This window comes from Perna viridis, chromosome 13, assembly GCF_037379345.1.
Source record: "Perna viridis isolate PV_CMFRI_1.1 ecotype Kerala chromosome 13, ASM3737934v1, whole genome shotgun sequence".
Classification (NCBI taxonomy): Eukaryota; Metazoa; Mollusca; class Bivalvia; order Mytilida; family Mytilidae; genus Perna; species Perna viridis.
The window spans coordinates 15,745,153-15,763,918 of record NC_142457.1 but is presented as its reverse complement, the minus strand read 5'-3'; the positions used below and the strand labels follow the sequence as shown (position 1 = coordinate 15,763,918).

General features: G+C 35.8%; 1 protein-coding gene across 20 annotated transcripts in view; it reads right to left on the bottom strand.

Moving 5' to 3' along the window:
- LOC148599731 (uncharacterized) overlaps positions 1-18,766 on the bottom strand; it is a 213,592-nt gene that overhangs the window by 69,712 nt on the left and 125,114 nt on the right. For 19 of the 20 annotated variants that reach the window (XM_088559211.1, XM_088559217.1, XM_088559219.1 and 16 more), the window contains 12 exons: positions 18,276-18,308; positions 17,208-17,774; positions 15,482-16,057; positions 13,989-14,024; positions 12,729-13,025; positions 10,769-11,062; positions 10,128-10,157; positions 8,431-8,997; positions 5,565-6,140; positions 5,303-5,338; positions 1,535-1,831; positions 312-593 (listed from right to left, as the gene is read on the bottom strand). In XM_088559211.1, coding sequence (XP_088415337.1) covers positions 312-593; positions 1,535-1,831; positions 5,303-5,338; positions 5,565-6,140; positions 8,431-8,997; positions 10,128-10,157; positions 10,769-11,062; positions 12,729-13,025; positions 13,989-14,024; positions 15,482-16,057; positions 17,208-17,774; positions 18,276-18,308 — 3,591 coding nt within the window. The remainder of the gene's footprint in view (positions 1-311; positions 594-1,534; positions 1,832-5,302; positions 5,339-5,564; positions 6,141-8,430; positions 8,998-10,127; positions 10,158-10,768; positions 11,063-12,728; positions 13,026-13,988; positions 14,025-15,481; positions 16,058-17,207; positions 17,775-18,275; positions 18,309-18,766) is intronic. The other variant, XM_088559214.1, reaches the window with a different exon arrangement.

The following is an 18,766-nucleotide window of genomic DNA, read 5'->3' as shown; positions in this document are numbered from 1 at the left end:
GGGGGTCTATCACATATTACTGAATGTGCTTGATTCTTACAAAGACTGCTTCTTAAATCTTTTATCGCCTCCGCTTCTTATGCCACTTATCACAGCAATTTGATGTTTTGATAGAAATCAATATATGGTGATATTCAATGTCAGACTGAAGTGACACTGACTACCTGTTTAACATTATCGTGTAAAGCTACTGGGTATCTTAGTTAGGACGAGTGGTTTTTTCAGTGAGCTTTGCTCTGGCGTTTTGATTTCTATCATAGTGCTAGTATGTATTGTAGCAATATCATTAATCGTAAAAAAACATAACATACGTGTTACTTTTAAGGCTGTTGTATCACTTGATACACCAAACTGGTTTTCAGCAAAACACTGGTACCCTCCAATATCTACTGTTTGAAGATCTGTGATGGTTAATGAAGGAGAAGAAGGAGAAATTTGGGAGTATCGTTCAGAAGACGTGACGATACGTCCATCATTCCTTTTCCAGTATACTCTTGTTGCAGGGGGATTTGCACTGACCTCACAGTTTATAGTCACTTTGTCGCCGACGGGAGCGGTATACTCGCTTAGGGGAATACTGACAGTTGGGGGATCTTGAAAAACAGCAAAAAAAATCAAGTTATCACTTTTATTGTAATGCACATAAACAGAAAAGTATAAAACCATAAATAAAACTCAATTTTATCATTGTTTTACCACAGGCTGACCATTAATGTCGTATTGTTTTATCCGGAACGATACTGATTTATTTCTATTTTTATAGGCATAGTTTCTGTATACTTTGAATAGACGCAGAGACTAAGTGTTGCACGAAATGAGGGTCATGTGTTTATCACATTTCTTTAGCCATGTCTATGGTCTAAAGAGCTGTGTAACACTTCCAATTAGAACATGCCATTAACAAATCCGTCTAAATGAAGCTATCAGCTAGTAAACTTAATAAGTATCGGATCGTCGAGTCATGAATATACAGCACAAACAAACAAACAAAATATGCAAGTCTAACATATTGTACAACTATACCGATAAAGATGTTATAACAAAATGTAAACGAGCAAAATGTTCAGTCAACTTATGACCTTCTTGAACTTTGTAAAAAAAAAACAAATAGAATCATAACAAACACGGTAAAGAAAATATCCTATACAAGCATGGATGAACTTAATGTTTTGTCATATATTTCATGTGGATAGAGCTGCCACTTTGAAAGCTATAGAAGTTACATCTAAAGATGCTCATCCGTTATTTCAATCGTTCAGTTATTTGTTCACGTGTCAATTTTGATAGCAAAAATAATGGTTCTACATAGTAACCATGTTTTCTCATTACAGTTAAATTTTGTAACGCGATATTAAATTCTTACATTACTAACGACGATCAACTAGTATAATTTCTTTTTCGAAGTAAAATTCCAGGTTTTTGAAGGCATTAGTGTCTGACGTCTTTTTGTGCAACATCTGCAATTAAATGTAGCATTTATTTATTTGCACAATTAGTCGCTGATTTGATTATTTGTTTATTTGTATTGATGTACCTCCGAGTAGTTTAACTGATGTCTCGTCACTGTATCCTCTTCCCGCTGGGTTCTCCGCTGAGCAAACGTAAGAACCAGCATCAGCAAAATCTACATTTCTTATGGTCAACGAGGGTCTGCTCACTGTGGCCCCATCGTAATTATTATTGATAGTAACCGGTGTTCTGACACCATTGTTCACTCTGTACCACGTTACATCAGAATGTTGTGGGCGTGAGTCAACAATACACTCAAGGGTACCTGGACTACCATATGACACACGGTACACCGGTCGTACCACTCTAACAGTAGGTTTGTCTGAAAGTATCAGTATATGTTAGTTTTTATACATACATTTATGTTTTCATACTTACTTAAATAAACGTATCTTATAAAGGCGCCTTGCGTAACAAATCTTTCAAATGCTAAACGTGCCACACATAACTAAATGATGCTTGACTTATTGGAATACCGAATAAAATCTTCAGAACAACTAGGAATATATAGACCCGTAGAAATAGTAGGTTTGTCTAACCCACGAAAACCAATAAAATTTGTACCCCATCAAACATAATACTTTTACACTCTGCTAAATGTGTGTATTATGTCAGTGGATATAAGGGATTTGTGTATCTAAAGACATTAAGTACCAGTCCATATGAAATTCATACACTGCCAATGGTATAGTGATTCATGGCATAGAAAACCCACTAAACAAATGCTGCTCTTTCAGTCTATATATATACATATATATATAAACGTCTCAGAAGTGACGACTCTATTCACTACACTGCTCCATCGGATCAAATTAACACAGGGAAGATATATAAACGTATGGCAAGATCTGAAAAGTTCCCAACGATGTTAGAACTGTCAAATTTTAGGTCGTTCCCTTCGTACTAAGTCCAGCGCTCTAGACCACTCGACCAGCTAGGCTATATAAAAATATAGCTTTCGCTGGCCGGGTCATTCCTCCTCGTAGGATTAATCTAGGACTGTAACTTAATACACAACGTATGGTAGTACGGGACAGTTCATTTACATTTATTATGTAGGATAGAGGATCAAATTAATGATGCATGTCACAACAAATCAATATTATACAAACGTCTCAGAATGTGACGATTCTAGTCGATACACTGCTCTATCGGATCAACTTGATACAAGGAAGATAAAGTAAAGGTATAGAAAGGTCTGAAAAATTCCCAACCATGTTAGAACTGTCAAATTTGCGATGCAAATTTTGGTCGTTCCCTCTGCGAGACTCGAACTCGTACCGCTGTGACATCTATGGCAACACCGCCTGCACAAAGTCTAGGGTCTAGGGCTCTTGACTTTGTGCAGCGGTATTGCCAAAGTTGTCACAGCAGTAGAACACGTAGGATTAATCTAGGGCATCATTAATTTGATCCCACTCAGCCAGATAGGCTACATAAAAATATAACTTTCGCTGGCCTGGTCATTCGTTAGGGCTGTAACTTTTGGAACGACCAAAAATTTGCATGAGTGCAGAGTGGTCTGGTGCGCTGGACTTTGTGCAGGCGGTGTTGCCACGAGTTCGAGCCACATCTGTATTCAGATCTGCACTTTTCAGAATACCATATATTTATCTACTAAAATCAAGTAAATCAAACCATACCAAGAATGGCAACTCTTGCATAGTATAAATTCAAAGCATAATCTATATATTTTTTATTTCAAAAGTATACAAGAGCCAAATCAAAAACTAAGACTTGTTATGTGATCAGTAACTATTTCTTAAAAAAAAATAAAAGTGAGTTTGGTGGGTTTTTGACATGCATTTTTATAACGACTGATTCGATTCTTAAATGATGAAATTAGTTTGCTTTTGATGGATCAGATGAGGGTGACTTTCGAGATAAAAAGATGCATATCAGATTAAATTAAACACGATAATAAAACACCTTCATAATACACAATACCTTTATAATTGTGAAACTAAATATAACAGGAGCCAGATTACGTGACGAGAGTAACGCTTGATTCGACGCTAAAGTGGAAGTGTTCGCTTAAAGCGCAGAAATTTGTGAGTTCAATCTCCAATCCATAGCTATGCCATGAAATAAAAAATATGATTACTGCTTTTCCGCTATGAATGCAACGTGATGACTGGTTGCTCTAGTGACAGTAAATTATCAGGATAGGACGGAATAACTTCCTGTTGGGTCTTGGGTTAGCACATTAAAGAATCTGGGTAGGCGTACTGGACTAGTGTTGCAGGGTCTGTACAGTTTGTATGCTATTGATGACTTTTCATTCAAAATTGTCAAATTTCCTTTCATCTGTGGCAACATCCCTTCAGCATCTGCGTATGAAGTGTTCATATTACAACTCATACGTTATGACAGAGCTTGCCGAGACTACGCAGACTTTTTGTATCGCGCTAGACTTCTAACAAATAGGCTTCTGCAGCAGGGTTATGTTGCTACAACATTGAAGTATTCACTACAAACGTTGTATGGCCGTCATCATAAACTCGTGGATCGTTACGGTGTATCCATCTGCGCCATGAAAACTGGTTTGTTCAACGTGTCGTAGTTTTCCTTTCCTTTTTAGTCTACCGCAGACTTGACTTTTTATGAGCAACTCGGCGGGTATTTCTAGAAAAGCAGAGGGCGCTTACTCTACCGGTGCACTTGGTACATGCTCCCAGCTTTTAGTGGAGTTCTAGTTGCTCATTTGCGTTTGTTACTTTGTATGTGTAATTTTAGTTATTCTATGTTCTTTGTTGTGTGAGTCTGTTTTCCATGTCAGGTCTTTGTCCCTGGATTACATTCTTTTGATTACCGCTATAACCTTGGTTCCCTTGATTACTTTTTAACAACAATATTTATTCACAGAACGAAATGCGATATGTGAATTGGAGTAAGGTCATAGTTACAACAGCGTCCTGTCAGGGTTACGATCGATTCCTTCCCATTACTTTGTACTTTTGGTGGCCAAAGATTTCAGGCGTTCAATTTCGGAAATGTGTTTATATCATGCAATAAATGAAATAAAAGTAAAGAACAAATTAGGTGGTCACTACTAGGGTGGGAACTGTAAATATGTTACATTGTTACGGAATACAGTGTATATTGGGACTATAGAGGTGGATTCAGATATCATGATTAGCCCTTTCTGCACGAAAATGACTTTTTTCTATCAAAAGAAAGGGGTTGCACACCCCCGCAACATCCATTGAGCAAAAACTTCTCTGTTTCATAATAGTATTTTTTTTCTTCATAAGACGACATGATATCTTCTCAAGCCGCTTTTTTCCTGTTAATCACTATTTTACCTGACAAGGAGTACAGTGTACAGTGCTGAAGTTCTTGTTTCATTACATTTGTTTCTTTCAGTACAACATGATATGTATTCAAGAATGTATATTAGGGCTGGAAATACTTTTTGTCATCACATTTGTTGCTTTTGGTAAATCGTAAATTATGATATATGTTAGAGAACTGTTCACCAAACCCCTTATCTGTTAACAACATTAATTTAGCCGGCCGCAAATAACATTATTATCAGAGGTATATAGTTTTGTAATGCATCAACCATATTATACATTCATTTTACATTGAAGCCAGGGTGATGGTCAACAATAACGTGTCTTGTCAACATTTGTATTTTCCTGGTTAAACTCTCCAGGCGCTCCGGGGCGCTTTTCAGTAACACCCTGACTAAAATCAAATGGCGAATAGCGGTCGGATAAAAACATTGTTGCAATTGATAAAGCATCTTTTTTCAGGTGTACATAACATTATTACAATTAGTTGCACTTACTAGGTCTAGGTCGCATTGGTGGTGGATTCTTTGGCACTGAAAAATTTTTAAAAAATTATACGTAAAAGCACCATGTGAATCATATAAACAATGAAATTTGTAACCGACAAGAACCACTTGATTGTTACTTATCCTTGGTATGTTAAAAAAAATGCTATCCCATTAACAAAATCTTAAAATGCTTGTCTTTAATAAGCTTAATTATAACATGTGTAAGTGATTATTGTATGTAGTTATATCACTCATCATATGCTAGACTTACTTCCAAGAAGGCCTCCGTAGATTTGAGCAGGTACTTCTTCCAGCTCTCTCTCAGTTCTGATCAAATACTGGTATGTGTTAAGAGGATGAGATGATGTTTCGTCAAGTTCAGTTCTGTCCCGAATATTCATCCCAATAACATACAATTGTATTCCATCATCTTCTGCCCGTTCGGCTGCTCGCCATGCGTCGTTGGTGCTTAAACTTTCGTCTTGTCCAGTAACAAGAAGGATAAAGTTCCTAGCATAGTCCCGATCTCCCTCTGGTGTCTGGAACATATTGGTCCTAGCGTAGTCTATTGCTTGGGCTGTGTTAGTCAAACCATCTTTGTATCTTACATTGTCAACAGCATCCATGATATCATTGCTCTTTGAATAATCATCCAGTCCGAACTGTGGGTCAGCGTCAGTGCTATAACGTAGCAGCCCTATGCGGAATTCGTCATCGTCAACGCTGAGAACTCCAGCTAGGTTACGAGTGAATGTTTTCATCCAGTCAAAATATTCCTTTGACACAGATGAATCCAATACCACAACCAAATCATATCCGCTTTCTTTAGGTGCTTCAGTGGTGGCAACTTTAAAACGATAATTTTCATATTAAGAGTAATCAAGGGAACCAAGATTATAGCGGTAATCAAAAGAATGTAATCCAGGTACAAAGACCAGACATGGAAAACAGACATACACAACAAAGAACATAAAGGAACTAAAATCATACATACAAAGTAACAAAAGTAAACTCGGACTCCACTAAAAACTGGGAGCATGGACCAGGTGCACCGGTAGGGTAAGCGTCGTCTGCTTTTCTAGAAACACCCGCCGAAGTGCTCATAAAAAAGATTAAGAACATGAGTGGTTCTAAAACACATATTTACCGTAACTTAAATATTTAACAGTTGTAACGATATGTTATAGTCAATACACAACAACTGCAAAAACCAGTGATCTTACATATATCATCAAATACTTTCGGCATATATTATTAAATCACTTTCTTCAGTTCTTTTATATGTTCCAAAAGAAAAACCATTTTGAGAGATGAAATAACGCCCTCCCGTAACCCTCACTGACGTCATTTGCGCTTTTCATCTGTTTTCGGCGAGTCAGTGTCGATTTGTTGTCATTCAAAATGAGTGAAATGACAGTAAATCATTTCTGCTCTCCAGCAGAGCTTGGCCGATAAGGACATTGTTATGTAATAAAATATAAGTAATATCAATAAAAAACCTTAAAAGTTGCTCAAAAAACATCATTTGCAATACAATTAATGCGACAATTTTTGTGGACACATTTATTTATTCATTTCCGTTTACCCCTTTATGCGTCACAAAAAACAAAGAAACATAAATAAAATGCTTCGCGGAGTATAAACATTGAACAAATGTAGTAAATATGGACATACACTATTTTTTTTTAATAAAAAGTTTCGAGGAGCGCAGCATGATACGACCGCAGTGGTTGAACCCTGAACAGTCTGGGCAACTGAGGAAACAATACATATATATCAATTTACACTCTTCAGCATACATTTTATTATGGACACAACAACTGCTATGGAAACCATATTGCACAAATTTAAATTCAATCACAGATTTTCAAAATCAAGAAATATAACATTTTACCCCTTATAACTCAAGAACTATAAGAGATATCTGTACCAAAAATAAATAGAAAGCTTCGATGATACGATCTCAGTGGTCCAACACTGACCAGTTGGGGCAGTGGGGACATAATTTTAGTTATTACACACTTAAGCAAAGGGACTTACAATTCATTATGGACACAACAAATGGTTTGGACACTATATTGCACAAAATTTGAAATTCAATTTATGAATGTTAAAAAAAGACCAAAAATAAACAAAAGGCTCTCAAGAGCCTGAATCGCTCACCTGGTTAAATTTTGTCTTTCAAGGGCAATCAATTTGGTAAGTTGTCCAACAATTTTGACTCAAGAAGACTTTGGTAGGTTTTATCATGAGGGTCGTTTCATATATTTAAAGTGTCTTTCTATCTATTATAGTATTATGATATTGGCTGAAAACTGTATAAAAAAAACCCAAAATCCTCAACAGTCTATGCATGATACCCCATGGAACATTCACACCAAGTTTGGTTCCTATTGATAAAGTAGAGTCAGAGGAGAAAATTTTCGAAAGAAATAACATAAAAAAGTAGCAAAAGAAAATCGTCGAAAATGGGCAACAATTTCAACATGGCTTAACAGATTAAAATGAATACTTGACCACAGACAGATCTCATAATGCTAAGCACTTGTACTCTTAGCAGAATTTAGCTAAACCGAATCATTTTGGAAATATATGCAAAAAAAAAAACTACTGTTTGACCCCCATGTTCTTTTTTAAGTAACCATGGCCATGTTTTGTGATGGATCAAAAATTCCCACATTGGTTCTATGCAGGATACCCAAAAAAAACATTCCTACAAAGTCTGGTTTCAATTGGTCAAGTAGATTCATAGAAAAAGAGTTTTTTTTTCAAAATTGTTAACGACAACGACGACGTATGCCAAGTTTTTTTTTTAACAAATTAACAATCTGCACGTCAGTTCTATGAAATATACTCCAATAAACATTCAGACCAAGTTTGGTTCTAATTGATCTGGTAGTGTCAGAGAAGATTTCTGTTGGAAATAACATTAAGAATAGCAATAAAGGGCAAAACTTCAACATGATTAAACGGATAAGATTGATAATTTGACCACAATTAGATTTCTTCATGTCAGAATTTAGCTTAACCTAACGGGTTTTACACGGATCAAAAATCCAAAAATCAGTTCCACACTTCCAATAATCGTTGCAGAATAATCACTAAGGTTCATAACGAGTTTATAAGGAATTTATTACCTGGACAAAACGCCTGGAACACCTGGTCAGTAAGTGCTGCTAACTCGTCAAAGTCCTGTACATTAAAACTGTTTTCCTCTTTTGGTGGTGTTGCCATCGCATCCAATTCACCAGTGTCCTGTAAGCCAATACCAACAGCATAAATATGGATGTTATCAGCTCTTGCAAGCTTGGCTTCTGGGATTGTTCTCCGGGAATTAATATTTGAGACACCATCTGTCAAAATTATAACAATATTAGGAACTCCATCTCGGTCACCATTAGCTGCCGTAAACATTTCAGTCCTCATTGTTTTGAGTCCATCAGCTGTGTTTGTACTACCGTATCTGTATGGAATATTGTCAATAGCTTCCATAACATCCTTGGAGGAGGAATAACTGTTCAACTGGAACTCAACATAGACTCCTGTACTGTAGGATACAATACCAATTCTAACAGCACCAGAATCAAGATCAGCATTGGACAGGAAATCTTTGCAGAAATTCTTCATTTTCTCGTAATTTTTAGTGCCCACACTGGTTGATGAGTCCAATATAATGACAATGTCAACTTTGGCAAGACCACATGCTGTAAGAAGTATACGCTCTTTTAATTGATCAGACTTTATATTATTGAACAAAAACAAGTTCTAATCACTGTCATGGCGTTCATTAACGAGCGTCCAACAAGTAAGAGAATATTGAAATACATGTTTGAACCGGGCGTATCTTATATTTCCCATAATTAACCAGTTGTGCAAAATCAAAATTGTCCATTTAACACCATATGTCCTGAACTTATAAAAATCAGCAACTGGACCTTTACGGAAATAAAAGCCCAATACGGAGAAACAGGTTCAATATGGATTAACTGGCCAAAAGCGGACGATCTAATCTCGGTATTCTACAAATACTAAAGTTAGGTTTTGTTGTAATTTAGGAATAGGAATAGTAAGCTTATTTAACAAAAAATATGTTACGATCTTTATAAAACTTTGCCACCGTCTAATTTGAGAGCTATAAATAATGGCAGACAAATAATGGCGATCAGCCTACCACTATACTGTTTTTTTTATTTTACACAACTGGTTAATAAAGGTGTCATAGAAATAAGCTATTTTTCCTCGGATCGCACAAGTCGTATAGGGCCTAAAATTATTCTATTGGGAATCGACAATGCCTCGGCCCTATACAGATTTCTTTGGCCATATACAACTGTCCATAGACATAATACAGGACCAATATAAAAAGAAAATTATATCACCCTATAATATTGCATTAAGTGGCGGCGATTAATTATTTTGCTCATATTCGATATTAGTGTTGTGGGAAATTCACAAAATCTGAACGCCATACTTAGTGTTATTCCTTCACAATTCCAAGACGTCATAATACATTATTATTACGACGTCACCAACATGATATACAAACATGAATTATTTTGTTCCCATATTGAAAATTCTGCCCCCTTTTCCCCAATTGTATTTGTTCTCATGTCACAATTCCCTCTATAAAAACAAATGAATTATGGAAATGAAATACAAATTAAGTAGAGATAAGATGTTATATCAAATACACAAAACGAATACTGATTTCTCATTCTCTAGTAGGACAAGGGCTCACGATTAGAATTTCTGAGACTAGTGCATTGAGAAAATCGGAATTTATATTCATTTATAAACGATAGATACGTGTATATGCGATATCAACACTACTTACGTTTTTCTGTTGGTGGCAGAGTAATAGGTACTAGAAAAAAAAGAAAGTTAGCTCATTACATAAAATAAAAAGTAAAAGGTTCTACATGTAAATGTGTCAATAATGTATAGCAGAACGCTAAATAATGGAATAGTATGTGAGATCCTAGAATACTACACACATAGCAGTCTTCTTACCGTTTGTAACCTAATTATCTTATCATGTATAGACTTTTCTTCTATTAATACATTTTGTCACGACTTCAATAATAAAAGCATTAATAGAAACAAATAATCATAATTATCATATAGATAGCAGTGTTTTATCGAATGTTCCCAGTGTAATAAATTTCGATAATTCACACTGTGAAATAAATTAGATAATTTCACTTTCTGGCTTTCTCCTGCCAAAACGTCACAACTTTGATATCAATCTGAAATTTATGCTGAAAAAAGCATCGAACTATCGAAGAAATCTATATAATAAATAGAATAATCAACCAAAATATGATCATTTATGCCACGAACGCGGTAAGATTTAACTCGTGCGCGGAACAAGTTCCGCACACTCGTTATATCTAGGCGTTCGTCGGCACTTTCCTATCATACTTTGGTTATTCACTACTTCAAATTATTTATCCTATTAATATTTTGTTTACATACGTGTAACTTTAAGAGCTGTTTCGTCACTAGCCGTTCCATACGGGTTTTCAGCATAACACTGGTAACCACCGATATCTCCTGTTTGAAGACTTGTGATAGTCAAGGAAGGGGATGAAGGAGACACTTCGGAATATCGTCCTGAAGACATGTCAATATCTACCATTCTGCCTCTGTCATTTTTTCTCCAGTACACCCTTGTTGCAGGAGGGTTTGCAGTGACCTCACAACTTATCGTCACTTGGTTTCCGGCAGGAGCGGTATACTCGTTTTGAGGAATTCTTACAGTCGGTGGCTCTTTAAAAAAGACGACAAGTATGAAAGCATAGTTTTAATAGCTACTTAATAAGTGAAGTACGTTCGTTATCGTATACTGACTAATAATGGAACCTTAAAATTAGGATTTTTTTTCATAAAGTCACTAAAACAAGCAATCGTACTGTATGAACATCAATCTAAGACTATTTTTCAAGCACAACCATATACGAAGTTACAGTACCTGAACCGATCCGTGCAACAAGAATTGCGATCGGTCATCGATCACCAATCAGTTTCCTGTCAGTAATCTATCCGTCAAACCGATCCATTTAACTGGTGATCGCATCACGTGAACACAGAGCAGTCAATGATTTTTATAGCTTTTGTTGTTTTCTTGGTCAATTTTACACATATTTATATAATGTAATAGATTTAAACATCAATTCATACTTTTATTTTACATTTCTGTTATTTAAAACAGATCTTACGTCATTTTACATAACAAAACTGCGATCAGATCGGTCACCGGTCATCGATCCGTCAGCGATCAATCAGTCAACGGTCATCGATCCGTCAAATCGTTGCGTGGATCGGTTCAAGGACTGTATAATTTGATTTGTTTAGTGTGAGTGTATTTAACATGTGCTATACATTTGTTGCTATGATTTATAGGCTTTTTCATGATACAATATCCAAAACATACATTAATGATTCTATTTAAGTATTAGGCAGGTGTTATCTGATTTTTTTCAGAATAATCATGCTTTTTGCAGTTATACAGCACCATAGATTTTTTTTCATATTTTAACAACACTTTAAGGTATACAAATATAAGCATTTTGGTATTGTTTAAAAACGAAACTAGAAAACAATGTTAACGTATTTCACATTGACTTCCTAGCAGATTGAAATCAGGCTCTGCTTAATTCTGATTGATTACCTTTATAAGGGATTTGTTCTCTATAACTCCTTTCAATGTAAGTCTCGTTAAGAATCAGGCAGTGGGGGAAACATGGTGTGAAAAAAGCCATTGTTTTGATAGTGCAATATGACTATTTCCACAACCAGAATCAAGGATAATTAACAATATGTTTTATAACATGTTGGTACATCGAGTTTTTCAAAAAATGCATTGAAAATGAACATTTCAAAACTATTTAACTCTGTAAAAAATCTCATTTTTCTTATATTCTATTTAAAAAAAATTCTGAGCAAATGGTGACCTTTTAAAACAGAGAAAGTATGCTTGAATGAAAATACATTGTCAGAATTGTGGGCTTTGACATGTAGCTATAGGTTTCTGATATTTCCTGATTCTTACAAAAACTTACACTTAAGATTTCTTGTTTTGACCTGTTTTGAATTCAAACAACATGTACAATGAATCATGTCTAAACCAAACCCTGTTTCACCTGGCTACCTGACCAAACCGAACCCTGTTTAACCTGGTTACCTCTCCAAACCAGATGTGTTCTGATGTCTCTTCAACGTGATAGTGTTAGTTTTAATACATTTTAATCCTGTACAAATCGAACACTTTGCCCCCCCCCCAAAAAAAAAAAAACAAAAACAAAAACAAAAACAAAAAAAAACAACTCTTCCATTTTAAGTCGATGTGGTTTGCAATGCTTTAACCGTGTTTCTCATTTAATTTATGAAATATTTTATGTCGATGACTTATTATGCTATACTAGTGCAAATATACCTCCGAGTGCTTTAACTGATGTCTCATCACTGTATCCTCTTCCTGCTGGATTTTCTGCTGAGCATACATAAGAACCAACATCAGCCAAATCTACATTTCTGATGGTCAACGAGGGTCTGCTGACTGTGGCTCCGTCGTAATCATTATTGACGGTTACCGGTGTTCTAACTCCATTGTTTACTCTGTACCACGTGACATCAGAATGTTGTGGGCGTGATTCAACAATACACTCAAGGGTGACTGGATTGCCATATCCTACACGGTATTCCGGTCGTACCACTCTAACAGTTGGTTTGTCTGAAAGTACCAGGCCAACATATTATTCTATGAATTATAAGTATATTTCCATATGTACAAATTTGTATGATTAAACAAGATATGTGTATCGCATTAAAATATAATCGACACATGTAAATCAAATGATAAAACCATTATTTCATATGAAAAATTGGATTGTTCACGTATAATTATCAAAATTTACAAGACAAACGTGATTATCATATTCTAATCATGGGTTAACGTAAAACTTTATGGGGCATAAAATATTTCTATCAACCTCGGTTTATATCATTATAATATGTATAAATGCATATGATTTTTTTTTTCTATTTGTACTCAGGTAACATTTAGCATTGCTGACGCGTTATTTTTTTATATCGATGGTGTCTTGACTAACTGGAATACCAGACGTCAAGCAACACAAGCTTTGGTGTCTGCGTTTGTAGAACAAACAATCTCTTCAACTAGGTCATTTCCGAACTATTACACTTCCGACAAGGCAATTTTGTGTCATATATGTTCCAAAGCATCTGACGCTCTGTATCTATTCTATTGGGCGATTGTGATCTTTATCATACATTTTAACAGTTTTATTCTATATTATAACACACCCAATTCCAAACATTTATTCCTCTTTCGTCTACCCTGGACTTGACTTCTTATGAGCAACTCGGCTGGTGTTTCTAGAAAAGCAGAGGACGCTTACCCTACCGTTGCACCTGGTCCATGCTCCCAGTTTTTAGTTGCTCATTTACGTTTGTTACTTTTGTATGTATTTTTTTATATTCTTTGTTGTGTGTGTTTATATTCAATTTCCGGTCTTTGTCCCTGAATTACATTCTTCTGATTTTCCCTAAAATCTTGGTTTCCTTGATTACTCTCTATTAAATGGCTACTCCTTCAAAGGCAATGGTACAATAGAAAGTGATCTACATACTTTCATAGATCGACAAAAACTTTATGATACATCGTTCTACCTACTTGGTCTTGGTCGCATTGGTGGTGGAGTCTGTGGCACTGAAAAAAAAACAATTGTTTAAAATATGTATAAATATAAATACAATTTTATACGTAAAACTATTATCATATTTAGTCAGTATTTATGAAAATACTAAGAGTGAACAATCTCTTGATCATCACTGACACCCGGCATGTTTCGTCAAATAGTTTCCCAATTTTTATCATCAACATTTTAATACATTGTAAAACGACGCGAATTTGATTTGGAAATCTTGTATTTTCCTTTAGTAATATGCCTGCGTCATCCAGCATATGGTGTTTATATTTCTCATTTTGTAATATATACCAGTGCTCAAAGCCACTATTCTGTGGCCCTTTTCACAAAAAATCGTAAGAGAAAAATTAATCGTAAGTTTTGTGCAAAGGACCACTGCCTTCTTAATACGCCGTCGTTGTCAGACAGGCTATAAAACATATATCTCATATGCTGCCTGAAAAAAAATGTTTAATTCCGATGATAAGATTTTATTGTGAAATATTCTGTTTATGACAAGTGAATCACAGATGATGGATTTTTATAATATCATCAATTTATCCTCTGTAAACTATCTGAATTGTTACCACTGATTTTGACAACATACCCGGTATCATTTTTGTGCTACATGTTTGTATTGCAATATACCAGATACAAGAACTGTAATAGAAGTTGGAGGTTTATTGTGCTATTAATTAGTACAGTACGGTAAGGTCAATTCTGAAATAAAGCTGTAGCTGTTTCGAGGCATTTTAAATGTTTGTCTTTATTAAAAAGGGTATATTTTTCTAATTCGTGGTCTGTGGAGGTTCAAGTAAAAGTAATTTAGTGATTACTGACATAAAAACCAGTAGCCATGGTGACATACTGAACAAAATATTACTGTTATAGTACAATTCGAGGTGGCTTTCCAAAACTAAGAGCCAAATATTGTTTTTTTTTTTGTTTTTTGTAAATATCAGAAACTAGCTCAGGATGAGAGCATGCATGGAGGAGGCGAAAAAAAGATAAAACACTAAAACCCTTTTTTATTCATTTTCTCGCAATTTTAGTTCCTATAAATCGTGAGAAATAAGGTATTTTTGAGAATCAGCCAGCTGAGGCTGAGGAGAGATCCCAAAATGGTAAGGGTCTGAAACATGCAGGATACCTTTCTTCATTTAAATAACACTTATTTACCATTACATATATTACATATGTCTATGTATAAATGCTTATTTATCCACCAAATTTCAACTTTTATACACACTTAAACATAGACACCGGCTAGAGTCGGTCAGTTCAGTAGTTTTCTCCTACCCTTTACATGTCTTAATTACACTGAAATATTAGTCTTTCGAAGATATCAAAAAACAAAGCCAATGTAATATGACAATTTATACAATGATATCTTTCCTTTACTGGAGAAGGAGAGATATAAATGTATAAATTAATTATAATTTTACATTGCTTTTAATTAAGATATATAGTTTTCACATACTTCCGAGGAGACCTCCGTAGATTTGAGCAGGTACTTCTTCTAACTCTCTCTCACTTCTAATCAAATATTGGTAAGTGTTCAGAGGATGGGATGAGGTCTCATCAAGTTCAGTTCTATCCCCAATATTCATCCCTATAACATACAACTGTATTCCATCATCTTCGGCCCGTTCAGCAGCTCGCCATGCGTCGTCGGTGCTTAAACTTTCGTCTTGTCCAGTAACAAGAAGGATAAAGTTCCTAGCATAGTCTCGATCTCCCTCTGGTGTCTGGAACATGTTGGTCCTAGCGTAGTCTATTGCTTTGGCTGTGTTTGTCAAACCACCTTTGTATCTGACATTGTCAACAGCGTCCATGATATCATTGCTCTTTGAATAATCATCAAGGCCGAACTGTGGGTTAGCGTCGGTACTATATCGTAAGAGCCCGATGCGGAATTCGTCATCATCAACGCTGAGAACTCCAGCAAGGTTACGGGTGAATGTCTTCATCCAATCAAAATATTTTTCTGACACGGATGAATCTAATACCACAACCAAATCATATCCAGTTTCCTTAGGCGGTTCAGTTGTAGCTACTAAAACACAACGAAGAATCATTAGCCAAAATGGCCTCATTTTAGTTCACTTATGCAAAAATATATTTGAATAATGCAGGAAGTGTGAAAAATTGCTTGCATAGTTTTCCAAGTGCACCTATAGGTCAACGACAGCCTCTTTAAAGTAAAACCACAACTTATCATTTATTAAGTTCATTCAAGTATCGCATGCTAGTCACTTGATTTCTTTAGACAATCGTCTAATCTATTCTTTAAATTTGACAACCGACAAAGAAGTTTAATACACTTTCAACATTACATATAAAAGCCGATAAAATGAGAAAAGGTGTAATAATATAAAAAAGACCATTTTTGAGATACTGAACTGAAACCCAATAACAGCTTTTGTTCCAATTGTGATATTAATATGACTTAACGGTATAACAACAAGGCAAAGATGTGGATCTATTCGTTCCGGGCTAGAAACTCCCAGTGGTTGTAAGTTTAGTAAAAATTGAGAACATATATAAACAATTTACCACCGTTTATAAATTGCCACTTCAATAATTATTTAGATCATATTTTGTTTGTTTGTTTGTTTGTTGGGGTTTAACGTCCGAGCAGCAATATTTCAGCTATATTCAGACAATGAACATGAAATGGATGATAAAATGAACATGAAATGAAGAAAAAAAAGGATGGGTCACAAGGATAATAGGGTCGACATATTTTGATTGCCACTAGAACAAGGGGGATGGGTAAGGTAGGGCAATTTAGCCTCCTGTGGCGGAGCGCAAAGGTTCCTACTCCTATCGAATACCACAGCAGGGTTCTTTAACGTGCGAGGAACGTGGCATCTTTCCCAACACGCTGCACCACTATGGTTTGCGGTCAGGTTTTCCGTATTATAGCCTGACAACCCCAGCATGTAACATGCCAGGGGTACCCCATTCCACTACCTGGGGCACACATCCCAGTTGCTCTGTGGGCAGAGCGCCTAGCCCCCGGCTAGGTTTCTGAGCACTATTTAGTCGCCTTTTACGACAAGCTTAGCGCTGCTGCAGGCCTATTCTTTTAACACCCGGACCTGCACGGGGCTCATATTTTGTAAATGTCGTATATTTTCATTAGTATTTAACTAATAATGCATAAATTGACATATATATGTATATAATGTTTTTTAAAATACCTGGGCAAAAAGCCTGGAAAACTTGGTCACTAAGAGCAGCCAGCTCGTCAAAGTCCTGTACGTTGAAGCTATTTTCTTCTTTTGGTGGTGTTGCCATCGCATCCAACTCATGTGTATCTTGTAAGCCAATACCAACAGCATAAATGTGGATGTTGTCAGCTCTTGCAAGCTCGGCTTCTGGGATTGTTCTCCTAGAATTCACGTTTGACACACCGTCTGTCAGAACAATGACAATATTGGGAACTCCATCTCGGTCACCATTAGCTGCAGTAAACATCTCAGTTCTCATTGTTTTGAGTCCATCAGCAGTGTTTGTACTACCGTATCTGTATGGAATATTGTCAATAGCTTCCATAACATCTTTGGAGGAGGAATAGCTGTTCAACTGGAACTCAACATAGACTCCTGTACTGTAGGATACAATACCAATTCTAACAGCACCAGAATCAAGATCAGCATTGGACAGGAAATCTTTGCAGAAATTCTTCATTTTCTCGTAATTCTTAGTACCCACACTCGTTGATGAATCCAATATGATGACAATATCAACTTTGGCAAGACCACATGCTGCAAGTAATACAACTACTACATTGTATTTAAAAATTGGACGTTAAACTATTGAACAAAATAATCTTAATCAAGGGGCTACAAGATGATCCAAAATAACTAGTATATCAAATTTCGGAAGAAAAGTCATGTTTCCGGAAAAGTTAGATGTCCGTGTGCATCTTTCACCGATCCTCAATTGCCTGTTCAAGAACTTTTTCCGTCTTTAAAAAAATATAGCTACATGTAGTTGTTGGACCAAAGAGAGAAATAACTTCCCGAAGAAAGAGGAAGAATATCTTTAAAATTCATGCTGCCAAAGAATTGTTTCAAACGTGTTTATGTTTCAGTCTGTGTGTGAAATATTCCCGCCATTTGTAAATTGCTGTATATTTCCAGAAACAGTACAGTGCAAATATGAATCAAACCCGCTAAAGTAGAAAACGAAAAGTCGATTCGATTATACGAATTTTTTTCATTTTGACTTACATTTTTGTAACATGTACATCGAATGTTACTCACGTGAGGCTGTGCTGGCTGGTAGCGTAATGGGTACTGTAAATAAAAGTTCACTTTAAAATAGGACATGTAATTTTATACAATATAAGGTATAAGACATGCCATACAAAATGTATCGTACTAGAATGTGTCATGGGAAACATTGTTACTTAGTCATCACTTCACTTTTAAGGCGTGAACGTCTTCTTGCAGATGTGTTATTCATTTCAGTACAAGAAAGATTGACCAATAAAACAAAATAATCTTTGATCTAACATTTCACAGTAAGACATGCCCCGCACTGGGATACAGTATTCTGCTAGTCAAGCAGTTGTTGCCGTATCCACTAAACACCGCATGCCTGGCCTAAAATTTTAAAATATATGGCATGATTAGACCGGGGATCGAACCGACGATTGCCCGAATTCGAGAGGAGCACAATGACACGAGACCACCGGTGGTTCAAATGTTATAAGAGCGTGATAAAGTTTGCACAATTTTCCTAGAATATATTT